The sequence below is a fragment of the Rhinatrema bivittatum genome, chromosome 6 (assembly GCF_901001135.1).
Source record: "Rhinatrema bivittatum chromosome 6, aRhiBiv1.1, whole genome shotgun sequence".
In the NCBI taxonomy this organism is placed as follows: Eukaryota; Metazoa; Chordata; class Amphibia; order Gymnophiona; family Rhinatrematidae; genus Rhinatrema; species Rhinatrema bivittatum.
Window position 1 is genome coordinate 276,917,882 of NC_042620.1, and position 16,363 is coordinate 276,934,244.

Genomic DNA, 16,363 nt, shown 5'->3' on the forward strand with positions numbered 1-16,363 from the left:
CTGGGAAGAAAATAGGGCCAGATGAAGTGAGGCTGAGGCATCTGGTTGGGGTTTAGTGCTAGCTAGTAAGTGAATCCAAATATTTTATAGTTTTTGGTTTTGTGTTTAATGCACATTTGATTATATTGTGGGACACTGCTATGGGATGCAGTCTATAAGTAATAAATGTAACAATGAAGACCTCCAAGTGCTTGCTTTGATCTGGAGGCACATTTACACTCAAATGTGTTAAACCACATCTAATGAAAGCAGAAACCAACCCAAGAGAATGCAATAGGCAACTGCTGCAAAATCCTTTCAGACCTCCATAGCATTACCACGGCAGATACAGGGGCAGGACAAGGTCTCACTGAATAAATCTCTTTATTTTTAAAATCTACAAGATGTTCAGTTTCTAATATTAAAACCATCAGCAGGCCATGCTGCCCCTGTGCCCCAGTCTGGCCTTGCCATTCTGCTCCATGTCCTCAAATATTTACATGAGCCTGGTCAGAGCTCAGTCTCCCTCTTCAGCATGCAAGCCAAAGAAAAAGCTGGTGTTGTTGCCCAGAATGCGCTTCTTCTTCAGGATAGAGATCTGGTTTTCCTGAGCTTCTGATTCAGAGACTCCTGTAAACAGTCTGTTGGGATTTGGCTTCTTTTGCAGCTTTAATGTAGATCCCATCTGGCCGATGTCACTGATCTCCCTCAGCACCTGCCACAGAATTAAAGAGAAGACTTTACCACGCCTGTTTGGAAGCAAACTGCTCTCCCCCCCCCACCCCAAGCAGCACATGCTGCTATATCCTCACATGAAATGCCAAAAACATTCCCACAGCCTCCCTGGCATGTTCTGCTAGCCTTCTGCCTACCATGGATAACTGGCTCTCCCCTTCCCAATACCACATGCTGCTGGACCAGTGTTTCCTCTACTTTTTTTCTGGGACATGTGTGGGTGTATCCTATTGGGCACAATTTTTACAAGTGATCACTGATGGCTTTCCCATTGCCCATTTTCACCTTCCTCCAGCATCCTCTCCCATTCTTCTTACCCACCTCCCTCCTTCCAACTTCCCCAACATCTACCACTTGCCTCCAACTATACCTTCTCAGTGGGAGCCTGTGCTGATGCTGCTACTTTGTCTGTGCCAACCCTGCTTCATGAGATCAGCATACACCTGTAATGACCCATGAGTTCTGAGCATGTTCACAGAGCCAGCTCAGACCGCAGCAGGAGTGCTGTGTGCATGGTCATTTGAGAAACCCCAAGAGGCTGTGCACATATCTTACAGGGAACAGAGCTGCTGGTTCTCCTTCTATTCACCCATGTGCAGAGCAAAAATGTTGTTAATCCTCTCCACCCCCAAGGACACTACTAACTTCCAAGGACACTGCCACTTCTCAACCCACATTTATATATTGAAAGCGTTGGCCTGCACAATACAGCGATCAAGAATTTGGAGACTCAGTTGAGTAGCTGAGTGGTCTATACCTTGGTAGGGAGAGAGACACAGGGTGGTGTGAAGAAGGAGTCCCCTGTTGCCACCTCAGTAGGGTCTTGCAGCTTTAGAGAGTTTTCCAATTCCTGGGAATGGTCCTCACTACTTATGGTATCCTAATAAAGAAGAGAAGAAAATTATTCCTTACCTGCTAAGATAATGTTACTCCTCAGTCAACCAAAAGGCAAAAGCAAAGAACCACAGTACTTCTGATACACACAACAGAAAATAAATCCCTAATACCACAACAGTGTTAGTCTTCCTCCAATCTTCCCCACCACAAAAACCTCCAAAAAAACCCACACCCCCCCAAATCTGGAAGATGTTTTGGTTCTTTTTGCTGTTTGATTTTTCTGAAATTTGTTAGCTGTAACAAACTATTGTGATTTGCCAGGCAGTACCATATGACCTGGTCAATCCTCCAATGCAGTTAGTACTTCATGAAGCACTAGTCAATGGCAAGACTGCTTTAACAGCACAGTCTGTGTTGTAGCCTGAGATTTTAGCACCATTGGAAGAGATCAAGTGTTAGATTTCTCAACTGTCTAGGATTCCAGAATACCACAATAACACTTGGCATACCATCACATTTTCACGGTTTCTGCACTTAGCAGGGTCGCAATTACAGTCCTCACTGCAGCCCATCTTCTGTTTCCGACAACCACACAATTTATTTGCACATCGGCCTTTGCAGGAACACTGTGGAGATAAAGCAGAAAGTTACAAAGAGCCTGCTTGAACACCTTCAGCATCTGGAATCCTTCATAGACAGACATAGCCACCATTCACTATTCATTTTCAATTCATCTCTTCTTGGACACTCTCAGACTCTTTTCACTAAGTTGCTGATCCTTTCCTGATCCCGGAAGATTTGCTTTCTGGAGCTAGATTCCAGTCAGCAAGTGTTTAATTCCCAGCTTACTCTTTTGCCCTGTCCCTGAGTGTGCATGTTGGGCAGTAAAGATGAAATTATGTTTGACAGTACAAAATGCTAATCCCAGGCCCATTAGGAGAAGTTGAAATAACTTCTTACCTATTTCCTTTCCTTGAATACAGTCAGACCAATCCATACCAATGGGTTATACTCAAACAGATGGAGCCAGATCAACAGGCTCACTGATGTCAACTCCTTATATGCATCCAGGGCCGCCATCAGGGCAGTATTCTTGGGCCTGCAGTATGGGGCCCCAGGATCTACTGCCACATATGGGGGCCCGCCGCAGCCGCCAGGTGCGCTCGGGGGATGTATTAGTTCATGGCAAAGAGGCCCACTGAGGCTCTCTCCGACAGTCTGTCGCCCAGGGGCCTACTGAAACCTGGAGCCGGCCCTGGGTGCGGGCCCCAGAGAAGGGAGAGAATCAATGCTATGCGTGTCTTTTAGACACACATAGCATTGATTTACAGAGCACCGCAGACAGAGACTCGTCCGCGCGCTCTGTCCTGCCAGCGTTCACTGTCTGACGCGGCTGTGACGTCACCGCCGCGTCAGACAGTATGCGCCGGCAAAGCGCGCGGGCCGTCGCTGTCTGCTTGCTGTATGGGGCCTCAAAATTCCTGATGGCGGCCCTGTATGCATCTGTGCTGACACCAGCCTGCCAATATTTCTGTAACAAGCTAAACTGTGGAAAATATCAATTTAAAGAGAACTATTTTTTTAACTGACTTTCAGAAGAACAAAAGTTAATATAAAGATCTCTCATAGTAAATATATCTGGAACTCTGCTCTTTCATCTGTTTACACTCTGTGAGCAAAACTGCAAACAGAGCAGCGTAGAGAGTCATGAATATATGTCTGACTGCATTCAAGAAAAGGAAATTATCAGGTAAGTAGTAACTTCACCTTTCTCTTCATCTAGTCAGAGCAGTCCATACTTATGGGATGTACCCAAGCTACTCTCTAATAGGGTGGGATGCCGACCCTACACCATGTAACACCACCAATGCAAAAGTGGTCTACTCCCTACATGTGAGATTCAAGTGATAATACTTGAAAAAATGTGTAACAAAAACCAAGTCACTGCCTTACAGATCTCCAAACAACTCTGCCCAAGAGGTAGCCAGAGTCATAGAGGAATGAGCTTATACTAAAAGATAAGCAATGAAGCTCCAGAAGCCACATAGACTGCTCTAATCACATCTTTAAATCCAACATACCACTGCAGCTTCCATAGCTCTTCACTTTTACGGGCATACTTAGAGAACAAAAAGATGATCTGACTTCCTAAAGGTCCTAGTGAACTTAAGATATCTCAAAAGAAGATTTCTGACATATAAGGCCTGAAGAACACTATCATCCTCAGTACCAGCACCCCTCCGCCCCCTCTGTGTAGACAAGTAAGAAAATAGACCGATTCAGATGAAATACCAAAACAACTTTCGGCAAAACGGATGGAAGAGTACAAGTCTGTATCACGTCCCTTGTAATCAACAGGAAGGGTTCTCTGTAAGAAAGGAAAATTGGTTTTTACCTGTTAATTTTCATTCCTGTAGTACTGCAGATCAGTACAGCCAAGTGGAATTTGGATCCCTACCAGCAGATGGAGGCAGAGAACAAAAACTTTGAGGCACTGCTACATAACAGAGTGTGTCACCTGCAGTCCCTCAGTATTGACCTGTACCCAAGCCAAAGAATAGTCACTGAAGCCCTTTCCAGGGCGAACAGGTAACTTCGAGTCAGAACCCCCTGAACTGGAGCCTATCATACTTCCAGAGAACTTAGTCTGATAATCGCTTACCTCCAAAACACATTTACAATTTGCAAAAATTTCTGAAATGCGGTTCATCAACTATTAGGAAAATTCAGTCTTTTGGCAGCGAAGGAGTGGGTCTCTGGACTGATCTGTGGTATAACAGGAATGATAATCAGCAGGTAAGAACCAATTTTCTTTTCCTGTTCATACCCAGATCAGTCCAGACAAGTGAGATGTACCCAAGCACCCCTAGACTAGGTGGGAACCTGAAAGACCCACTTGTAAAACAAACTCACTAAAAGACATCTTCCTGCACATGAACATCCAATCGGCAATGCTTGGTGAAAGTATGAAGCAAGGACCACACCAACTGACACTCTGCCCAGGTGGTCATCTGTGCCCTAGTAGAATGCACTCTTAGGCCTACTGGAATTTCACGACCCTTACAAATGTAAGCAGAGCAAATGGTCTCCTTCAGCCATCGAGAAATCATGGCTTTAGAAGCTTTATCTCCTTTCTTTACGCAACTGAACACCACAAAAAGGTGATCTGATCGCTGAAAACTGTTAGTGGCTTTCAGGTACCGCAACAAAGTCCACCACACATCCAGAAGATGAAGCTCTCTAGCCTTCTGGGATTCCCTCGACCAATCTGGAAAAGCTGGAAGCTCTATTGTCTGATTCATATTAAAGGAGGAAACCACTTTCAATAAAAAGGAGGGGACTGTTTCCAACATTACCCTGTTAGAAATATACAAAAAAGGATCCCTGCAAGATAGCGCCTGAAGCTCCGAAATCCACCTGGTTGAACATACGGCCATCAGAAAACACCATCTTCAATGTCAGGTCCTTCAAAGATGCTCCCCTTAAAGGCTCAAAAGGAGCCCCACAGATCCCTCGCAGACCTAAGCTGAGATTCCAATCTGGACATAACTTCCGAATTGGAAGACACAAATGCTTGACTCCTTTCAAGAACTGAACTACATCAGGATGAGAGGCCAGTGACCTCCCCCACAACTTGCCCCTAAGGGAGCCCAAGGTGGCAACTTGAACATGGAGCGAGCTATAGGTCAGAGACTTAGATAACCCCTGCTGCAAAAAGGCTAATATGTGGGGAACATCCAGTCAGGGAATCCAGTTGCTGTTGCAAACACCAAGACTCACTTTCCAGACCCTGATGTAAGCCAGAGAAGTAGAGGGTCTTCTAGCCTGGAGCAATGTGGAAATAACTGGTTCTGGATATCCTTTCAGGCACAACTGCTGCCTCTCAAATGCAAGCCACGAGACAACAGTGATCCTCCCGATATGAAAATATGGGACCTTGCCAAAGTTACTCTGGTAGATGAGCTAACCTGAGGGATCCTTCTATCGCAAGATGCACCAGATCCAGAAACCACAGATGCTGCGGCAACTCCAGCACCACCTTTCCTGGATGTGACTATGCGCCGCAAGATTCGACTGACAAGTGGCCAAAGGAAGGAACACGTACAGGACTCCTCCTGTTGGCCATGGACACAATAGAGCATCCAGACCCTCTGAGCAGAATTCCCTTCTGCGAGGGAAAAACCTTGCCGCCTTTGCATTGGCACACGTTGCCATGAAATCCAACTGTGAAACGCTCCACCTGGTACAAATGTGATCCTAGGCTTCCTGGGACAACTCCCATTCCCCTGGATCTAGTTCTTGCCTGCTGAGGAAATACACTTGCACGTATGTGAGATGCTGCTATTCCTTGAGGTGAAGTCTCATCCAAACAACTGCTGAGCATTCAGTGCCACAGCTGCAGTCTTCATTCCTCCTTGATGATTGATGTACGCTACAGTTGTTGCATTGTCCAAGAAAATGCGAACCACCCAACCTTTGACCCAGGATAGGAAAGCCTCCAGGGTCGAGTGGACTGCCCTTCACTCCAAACGCTTGATAGACCAGGACATCTCTGCTGTTGACCAGAAACCTTTGGCTGACCACCCAGGCACACCACCCCCATCCCTTGAGGCTGGTGACTGTGGTCACTACCACCCAGCCCAGGGCCTCCAAGATCCACGCCCTTTTCCAAGATGTAGTGCGAGCGCCACCATGAGACTGGACCTTGCTTTCCCTAGAAGACAAAGGCAGATACTCAGACAATGAATTCCACCTGGACAAGAGCACCTTCTGCAAAGGTCACATGTGAACAAAGGTCCACGGAACCAAATCCAACATGGAAACCATGGAGCCTAGGACCTGCAAATAAGACTCTTGGTATCGAGAGACCTAGCAAGCGCGTCACCTGCGCCTGTAACTTGTCAGTCTATTCGCAGTCAGTAACACCCTGCCTTTCTGGGTATTGAATCGCACTCCCAAATTCTTCAATAACTGGGTCAGAACTAAGTGACTCTTCCAATGTAAGCCAATCAACCTCTCTAGGCGCCCGATTTAATATTTAAGTCGCCTGCCCTGGTAAAAATGAGGCACTAGGGGAAATTGTGAGTCCCTAGCACCTCAGCAGCAGGCACCCAGGAGAGGTTGGATGTCAGCTGGTTAGAAAAACAGATGCTCAATTTTACGAGCATCCATTAACGTGTGAACAGCCACAGGTTATGAAAAAAGTCAAAGTCGCTCGTTAATTGAGCATCCCTCTTCCTAACCTGACTGCAGGCACTTAAAAAGGAAAATTAGTTCTTACCTGATAATTTTCGTTCCTGTAGTACCACGGATCAGTCCAGACACCTGGGTTGTGACTCCGCACCAGCAGGTGGAGACAGAGCAAAACTTGCCGGGCTTCCCTACATATAGTAAGGTGCCACCCACAGCCCCTCAGTCTTACGTAATGTCAAAGCAAAAACTGCTAAGTATACTAACTAACTGTACCGCCCTAACAAGGGCCGATGCAATCAAACCCCCCACTGGAACAGAACAGCCAGAACCAGAGGGTAACCAAACGAAACAAAACAACTGAATTCCCCCGAGCGAACTCTCCGTTCGACAGAACTCAACCGAAACACTTCATAAGCGGGCGGGATCCTGGACTGATCCGTGGTACTACAGGAACGAAAATTATCAGGTAAGAACTAATTTTCCTTTCCCTGTACGTACCCGGATCAGTCCAGACACCTGGGATGTACCAGAGCCACACAATCACGGGTGGGAGCCAGAGAGTCCCGCTCGGAGAACTCTCTCGCCAAAACCCCCTGAGGCAGGAGCCTGGACATCTGGTGAACGTGTGCAGCGACTTCCAAGTCGCTGCTCCGCAAATTTCTTGAGGTGAGACTTGAGAGGACTCCGCCCACGAAGCTGCGTGAGACCGCGTGGAATGAGCCCGAAGCCCCACCGGAACTGGTTTGCCCCGCAGAAGGTACGCCGAAGCAATAGCCTCCTTGATCCATCGGGCAATAGTAGCTCTAGAAGCCGCACCACCCCGCTTGTGACCCGCATGTAAAACAAACAGGTGATCCGAGACCCGGAAAGGATTCGTAACCGCCAGCTAACGGAGAAGAAGCCGACGAACGTCCAGCTTCCGTAACTCCGGCGAAGCACGAGCCTCCGGAAAGGCCGGAAGCTCCACCGATTGATTCAAATGAAAAACCGACACCACCTTCGGCAACGAGGGAACCGTCCTTATGGACACTCCAGAATCGGAAATCCGCAAGAACGGCTCCCTACAGGACAACGCCTATAACTCCGAAACTCGCCTCGCCGAAGCTATCGCGACAAGGAAGACCGTCTTAAGGGTAAGATCCTTCAACGTGATGCGCTTTATGGGTTCAAACGGAGGTGAACACAACGCGGACAGGACCCAATTGAGGTTCCAGGACGGACAGGGGTGCCGCAACGGCGGACGCAAATGCTTGGCACCCCGAAGAAAACGGGCTATATCCGGGTACAGGGCCAGAGAAACCCCCTGTACCCTGCCCCGGAGACACCCGAGAGCTGCCACCTGGACCCGAAGGGTACTGCAAGACAAACCGCTGGAGAGCCCCGCCTGCAGAAAGGCAAGCACCACGGACACCGGTGCCAGCATAGTGTCAACCTTGCGATCCCTGCACCAAGCCTCAAAGACTGACCACACTCGCACATAGGTCAAGGACGTGGACTGCTTCCTGGATCTCAACAAGGTGGCCACCACCGCATCCGAGTAGCCCTTTCTCCACAAGCGGCGCCTCTCAAACGCCATGCCGCGAGACAGAAGTGATCCCCGAAGACGCAGCGGAGGATCGGCCGTTAGGAACAGAAGATCCGCAAACCAAGGCCGCCGAGGCCATTCCGGCGCCACCAGAATCACGTCCGACGGGTGCAACTCGATCCGTCGAAGAACCTTGCCGATCAGAGGCCACGGAGGGAACACGTACAACAACACGTTTGTCGGCCACGGCAACACCAGTGCGTCGACTCCTTCGGCTCCTCTCTCTCGCCGTCGGCTGTAAAACCGCGGAGCCTTCGCGTTCTGAGCGGTGGCCATCAGATCCATGTGGGGCTGGCCCCATCTCCTGCAGATGAGGCGAAACGCTTCCTTCGACAACTCCCATTCTCCTGGATCCAGATGATGGCGACTGAGGAAGTCCGCCTGGACATTGTCCACTCCGGCAATGTGTGACGCCGCTATGCTGCTGAGGTGCTGTTCTGCCCAGCACATTAAGTGTTGAGCCTCCACCGCCACCGGTTGGCTCCTGGTTCCTCCCTGGCGGTTGAAGCACGCCACCGTCGTTGCGTTGTCCGACAACACCCTGACCGCCTGTCCGCGAATCAGGGGAAGGAAGGCGTGAAGTGCCAGCGTTACCGCCCTGGTCTCCAGGCGATTGATGGACCACCGCAACTGCTCCCTGGACCATAGGCCCTGTACTGAGCGTCCCAGACAGACTGCTCCCCATCCGGAGAGGCTGGCATCCGTCGTAACCACTGTCCACTCGGGCATGAGCAGAGAAACTCCACGACGGAGATGGTCGGGGTGGAGCCACCAGTGAAGACTGTCCCTCGCTGTGTCCGTGAGCGGGAGTGGGAGCTGAGACTCCTCAGACACCGGCTTCCAGCGGGAAAGTAACGCCGACTGTAAAGGACGCAGATGCGCAAACGCCCAAGGGACCAACGCTAGCGTGGATGCCATAGGGCCCAAGACCATCAGGTAATCGCGCACCAGAGGCATTCGGAGGGCCAGTAACCGTCTCACCTGGCTCTGTAACTTGCAGACTCTCTCCTCGGAGAGATAGACACGGCCCCGTTTCGTGTCGAACAGCGCCCCCAGATACTCCAGGGACTGAGAGGGCACCAAGCGACTCTTGGCTAGGTTGACTACCCAGCCGAGGGAGCGTAAGAGCTGAAGGACTCGGTCGACGGCTCGTTGACATTGATCCGCGGACTTCGCCCGAATGAGCCAGTCGTCCAGGTAGGGATGCACCAAACACCCCTCCCTCCGAAGCTGGGCCGCCATCACCACCATCACTTTGGTAAACGTGTGAGGAGCGGTAGCCAGGCCGAAGGGCAGTGCTCGGAACTGGTAATGCCTGCCCAGCACGCAAAATCTGAGGAACCTCTGATAAGATGGCTGAATGCCGATATGTAGATACGCCTCGGTTAGATCTAAGGATGCGAGGAACTCTCCTGGGCGCACCGCGGCCACCACCGACCGGATCGTCTCCATTTTGAACCAGGGAATGCGTAGGCACCTGTTTACCCCTTTCAAGTCCAAGATTGGCCGGTACGTGCCCTCATTTTTGGGTACAATGAAGTAAATGGAGTACCGACCCTGTCGTTGCTGTCCTCGCGGCACGGGAACTACGGCCCCCAAGGCTTCCAGGCGCCCGATAGTCTCTCGTACCGCCGCGCGTTTGACTAGCCCTTTGCACGGGGACACGAGAAACTTGTCGGCTGGCACCCATGCAAAGTCTAAACCGTAACCGTGACTTATCACGCTGAGGACCCATTGGTCCGACGTTATCTTGGCCCATTCCCCGGCAAACAACCTGAGCCGGGCCCCCACCACCGGGACGCCCAGCTGCTGCCGTCCCGAGGAATGGGCCGACCTCGTTTCATTGTGAGCCTTTGGACCCCGCTCCTGCCGCGGGGCCACCCTGCCTGCCAAACCGCTTCCCCCGAAAGGACGGAGCCCAAGAGGAAGACCTGGCGGAAGAGGCAGGGCGATAGGACGATCCAGCCGATCTCTGCGGTCGCGATCTCCTAGGCCCCCGAAAACGAGACCGATTGGAAAAGGACGAACGAGCTCTAGGCCGGTCTTCCGGAAGCCGGAAGGCTTTGTTCTCGCCGATGGATTGCATCAGATCGTCCAATTGCTTGCCAAATAGCAGCTTTCCCTTAAAAAACAGGGTACCCAGGTGAGCTTTAGACGAGCCATCCGCCGCCCAATTTCGCAGCCAGAGGAGACGGCGCGCCGAGACCGCCGAAAACATGGCCCTGGCCGACGTGCGTAAAAGATCATACAGGGCATCCGCCCCATAAGCAATCACCGCCTCCAACTGATCCGTCTGTGCCGATTCCTCATCCGAGAGGCAGGCATTAGCCTGAAGCACCTGAGCCCAGCGTAACCCTGCTCGAAGCGCAAAGTTAGTACAGATCGCTGCCCGAACTCCCAGAGCGGAGACTTCAAAACACCTTTTTAAGCTGCATCTCCAGCTTTCTATCCTGGATATCTCGCAGTGCCGTGGCCCCTGTGACCGGGATCGTGGATCTCTTCGTCACCGCCGACACCGCCGCGTCCACCTTGGGGAGGCGGAGGAGCTCCAGTGCGGCTTCCGGGAGTGGGTACAACTTGTCCATGGTTTTACTCACCTTCAGCCCCAATTCCGGGGTATCCCACTCCCTAAAAAGAATATCCGAGGCCGAAAAATGGAAAGGAAAAGCCACGGCTGGCCCCGAGAGTCCCAGCAGGACCGGGTCCATATTGGCTTCCTGTCTGGTCTCAACCGGCGGCGCCTCCACCCCCAGCTCCTTCAGGATCGCCGGGATAAGCGGAGCCAATTCCTCTTTCTGGAACAAGCAGACTACCGTCGGGTCATCACCATCCCCCGCCGGTTGTCCTTTGGCCGCCGCCGGAGCCACCGGGCCCGCGGGGTCCGTCTCATCCTGCCCCCCTAGGGGCTCAGCCGCCTGGTCCCCATCCTCTGAGTCCGTGGACTCCGAATCCGTGTCCTGAGGGAAGCCCCGCACCGGGCGTTTCCCTTTCGGGGTTCCAGCAGGCCGTTTGGACTCCTCCGCAGGCTTCCTCTTCCAGGCACCCGGCCTCTGTGCCGGGCCCCCCACCGCCTTCTCCTTTTTTCGGGCCCTCTTGCACTTCAGGACTTTGCGCAGCAAAAGCGCAAAATCCGCCGAGAAGGACGCCTCGGACCCCGATGACGTCATGGCCGCGCTATCCTCGTCTGGAGATGCCCCTCCCTCCGGGGGGGGCCCCCTCCGACAACCGCTGCTGAGGAGACAGTGCAGGAGGCCGGCCGCCATTAGCTAGAGCCCGCCGCGTGGCCTCCTGCACTGTCTCCAAAATGGCCGCTGTTCCCGCGCTGAGCGGGAACGGGTCAGAACGCCGTCCGGACGCTGGCCTTCCCGCGGCGGCGATCGCGCCGGCCGGGATCGGCTTCCCCGACCGATCCCGGACGACCCCTCGCCCCCGGGAACGCAGGAAGAGCACACTCCATCGCGGGACAATCGCGCACGCACAGAGCCGCACGCGCGGCATGATGAGGCCCTCGGCATCCCCAACGCGCTCCGAGCATGAAGAAAGCAGACAAAAAACAAAGAAAACACCCGGAATCGGAGCCCCTGTCGCCCCGAGAACGCGCCTGACTAACGGAGAGCCGGCCCCAGAAAATAAAAGCAAAACGCTGTCCCAGGTCCTGACGAGCTGCTCCAGCGGGGGTGAATGAACCGGGCTCCCCGGTGTCACCCCTGACGCTGCTGCCTGTGACCGGCTGGGCCCTCGACCCACAGCAGCGGCCTCAACCAGGGGGGGATGGTCCCCTCAGGACTTTACAACCCCCCTGGGAGGCTGTCGGAGAATGGAGCCTGAAGTTCCTTTCTTCTTCTTCTTTGGTTTTTATTTATTTATTTTTATTTATTTATTTTTTTTTAAACTGGCTAACCCAAGACAAAGGAAAACCTGATCCCTGACTACAGACAAAAATTGGAAACCCAGGGATCCCAGAGGCTGTGAGTGACCCTGCACCACCTGCTGGAGACAGAGTAAGACTGAGGGGCTGTGGGTGGCACCTTACTATATGTAGGGAAGCCCGGCAAGTTTTGCTCTGTCTCCACCTGCTGGTGCGGAGTCACAACCCAGGTGTCTGGACTGATCCGGGTACGTACAGGGAACTTTTTTTTTTTTTTTTTTTTTTTTTTTTAAAGTTGTCCTCCCTTTTGTTCCTCCAACTTAATATCGCCATGATATTAAGTTGGAGGAAGTACAGAAAAGCAGTACTTTCTGCTTTTCTGTATACTTTTCAGGCTGTTAAAAAATTAATGCCTGCTCTGGGCAGGCATTCATTTCTGAGGGTAAAAATGTGCACATCAGGTGCACTTTTTCTTTTTTAATTGGGGGAGAATAGCTAATAGCCTCAACATGCATTTGCATGTGATGAGCTCTGTTAGCTTTGTGGGGGGGTTGGATGCACTAATCCCTCTATAGCATAAGGGGTTGTGGACGTGTATCCAAAACGTACATCCAACCACAGTTTAACCAGTGCGCTTGGCTGAGCATACTGTATTGGAGAGGCTCCTGAGCTGACGAGTTCTCACCCTACCTCAGTTGAGCTGGGTACTTGAGTTGCATTTAAAGGAAAATTAGTTTCTTACCTGATAATTTTCGTTCCTGTAGTACCAAGGATCAGTCCAGGACACCTGGGTTGTGACTCCGCACCAGTAGATGGAGACAGATTAAAACTTGTGGGCGGAGCCATATATAAGCCCCTGTGCCAGTCACAGCCCCTCAGTCATACGTAATGTCAAAGTAGAAAAATCCAAAAGCCAACATAGCTAACCATAGAAACTTACTAAGTAAAATAACTCCAACACCCCTACAGGAAAACAGACTCTCCAACCGGGAGAGCGAACAAAAGAAGGGGTCAGCGTATTAAAAAACAACAATGAGCGGACTCTCCATTACTATAGCGCCACACTGCGGGCGGGATCCTGGACTGATCCTTGGTACTACAGGAACGAAAATTATCAGGTAAGAAACTAATTTTCCTTTCCCTGTACGTACCAGGATCAGTCCAGGACACCTGGGATGTACCAGAGCTAAGTTATCGAGGGTGGGAAGCAGAGAGTCCCGCTCGGAGTACCCTCTCTCCAAATCCCCCAGCATCAGTAGCTTGAACATCCAATCGGTAATGTTTAATGAAGGTATGCAACGATTTCCAGGTAGCCGCCCTGCAAATCTCTTGAGGCGAAACCTGAGAAGATTCCGCCCAGGACGCCTCATGAGATCTTGTCGAATGAGCTCGAAGACCCACTGGCGGTGTTTTACCGCGCAGAATGTACGCGGAACCAATGGCGTCCTTGAGCCAACGGGCGATCGTTGTGCGGGATGCCGCAGAACCTTTCTTCGGACCCGACGTCAACACAAACAGATGATCTGTTAAACGAAAAGAATTTGTGACCTCTAGATAGCGAAGAAGAGACCTTCGCACATCTAGTTTTCTCAAATCCCTCAACTTCGGGTTGGAAGAATCACCAACCGCGAAAGCGGGAAGTTCAATCGATTGATTCAAATGAAAAGCCGATACGACCTTAGGCAAGAAAGAGGGAACGGTCCGCAAGGAAACCCCTGAATCGGAAAAGCGCAAAAAGGGCTCTCTGCAGGATAGAGCTTGCAACTCAGAAATCCGGCGAGCCGAAGCAATGGCTACCAGGAATACAGTCTTTAACGTGAGATCTTTGATCGTAGAATGCTTCAGAGGCTCAAAAGGAGCTGAGCATAAGGACGAGAGCACCCAGTTGAGGTTCCAAGAAGGAAAAGGGAGCCGCAAAGGAGGACGGAGGTGTTTCGCTCCCCGAAGGAAACGGGAGATATCCGGGTGGAGAGCCAGGGAGACTCCCCGAATCTTACCACGCAAACAACCAAGCGCCGCGACTTGGACCCGTAGGGAACTGCACGCTAAGCCTTTGGCCAGCCCAGCCTGGAGAAAAGCCAAAATATCGGGAATAGCAGCGGAAGTGGGACTAAGACCCCGCTCCACGCACCACTCCTCAAAGACTACCCAGACTCGAACATAAGCCAGAGACGTGGATTGTTTTCTGGATCTCAGCAACGTAGCAACTACCGCGTCCGAGTAACCTTTTTGCTTCAACCGATACCTCTCAAAAGCCATGCCGCGAGACAGTAGTGATCCGCATCCTCCAAACAGACGGGACCCTGACGAAGGAGCCCCGGAAACCCCTGTAGACGAAGGGGTGCCGCCACCGACAACTGGACCAGGTCCGCAAACCACGGACGGCGCGGCCACTCCGGCGCCACCATGATCACGTTGGACGGGTGCAATTCTATGCGCCGCAGTATCTTGCCGATCATGGGCCATGGTGGGAACACATACAGTAGCACCTCCGCCGGCCAGGGAAGTGCTAACGCGTCGACCCCTTCTGCTCCTCTTTCTCGGCGTCGACTGAAAAATCTCGGAGCCTTTGCGTTGTTCCACGTGGCCATGAGATCCATGTGGGGCGTTCCCCAAGTCCTGCAAATGAGAAGAAACGCTTCTTCCGCTAGCTCCCACTCTCCGGGATCCAGGTGGTGTCGGCTGAGGAAGTCCGCCTGGACATTGTCGGCTCCTGCTATGTGAGACGCAGCGAGATCGCTGAGATGCCGCTCTGCCCAGGCCATCAAGGAACATGCTTCCTCCGCTACTTGAGGACTTTTCGTCCCTCCCTGGCGATTGATGTAAGCCACGGTGGTCGCGTTGTCCGACAATACTCGGATTGCCTTTCCTCGTACAAGGGGTAGAAAAGCTTGCAATGCCAGACGGACCGCCCTGAACTCTAGGCGGTTGATAGACCACCGGGTCTGATCTTCTGACCATAGACCCTGAACCGATTTCTCTTGGCAAACTGCACCCCAACCGGAAAGACTGGCATCCGTGGTCACCACTGTCCAGTTGGGAAGAAGAAGAGATACTCCACAGGAGAGATGTTTGGAATCCAGCCACCAGCCCAGGCTGGAGCGCACCTGATTCTCGAGAGGCAGTGGAAGATAATATTCCTCTGAGATCGGTTTCCAGCGAGACAACAATGAAGACTGCAGTGGCCGCAGGTGAGCGAACGCCCAAGGGACTAACGCCAGCGTTGAGGCCATAGATCCGAGAACTGTCAGGTAATCGCAGACTCGCGGACGGTGTTGAGACAAAAGTCGTCGTACCTGAGACTGTAGTTTGCATATCCGATCCTGAGAGAGAATCACTCTGCCCCGTTTTGTGTCGAAAACGGCTCCAAGGTACTCCAAGGACTGAGTGGGTTCCAGATGACTCTTGTTGTAGTTGACCACCCAGCCGAGGGACTGCAAGAATTGTAGCACCCTGGATACCGCTTGCCGACACAGGCTCTCTGACTTCGCCCGAATCAGCCAGTCGTCGAGGTAAGGGTGAACCAGTAGGCCTTCCCGACGTAAGTGCGCCGCCACTACCACCATCACTTTCGTGAATGTCCGAGGCGCTGTCGCCAGGCCAAACGGAAGAGCCCGGAACTGGAAGTGTCTGCCCAGAATGCAAAACCGCAGAAACCGCTGGAAGGCTGGCTGGATGCCCACATGAAGGTATGCTTCTGTGAGATCTAGTGACGCAAGGAATTCGCCTGGCCGCACTGACGCGATCACCGAACGAATGGTTTCCATCTTGAAGTGAGGGACCCGAAGACATCTGTTGACTCCTTTCAGATCCAGTATGGGTCGGAAAGTGCCGTCCTTCTTGGGAACTATGAAGTAAATGGAGTACCGGCCCTTGCCGTACTGATCGGCCGGAACTGGAGAGATGGCCCCCAAGCTTTCTAGTCTTCGGATGGTGTCTAGCACTGCCGCCTTCTTCTTGGGATCCTTGCAAGGCGAGACCAGGAACTTGTCCGCTGGGATGCGAGCAAAATCTAACTCGTAACCGTGTCTTACCACGTCGAGGACCCACTGATCCGACGTCATGCTGGCCCATACCTCGAGAAATAAGGATAGACGCGCCCCCACGTTTGGGACAGCGTGCTGAGGGCGCGACGAGGAATGGGCCGGCCGAACTTCATTGCGAAG

General features: G+C 52.1%; 1 protein-coding gene across 3 annotated transcripts in view; it reads right to left on the minus strand.

Moving 5' to 3' along the window:
- Positions 1–346: 346 nt before the first annotated feature.
- Positions 347–16,363, minus strand: part of KIF4A (kinesin family member 4A) — a 265,297-nt gene continuing 249,280 nt past the window's right edge. For all 3 annotated transcript variants that reach the window (XM_029607255.1, XM_029607254.1, XM_029607256.1), the window contains 3 exons: positions 2,061–2,177; positions 1,472–1,594; positions 347–694 (listed from right to left, as the gene is read on the minus strand). In XM_029607255.1, coding sequence (XP_029463115.1) covers positions 497–694; positions 1,472–1,594; positions 2,061–2,177 — 438 coding nt within the window. In that variant the 3' untranslated portion in view covers positions 347–496. The remainder of the gene's footprint in view (positions 695–1,471; positions 1,595–2,060; positions 2,178–16,363) is intronic.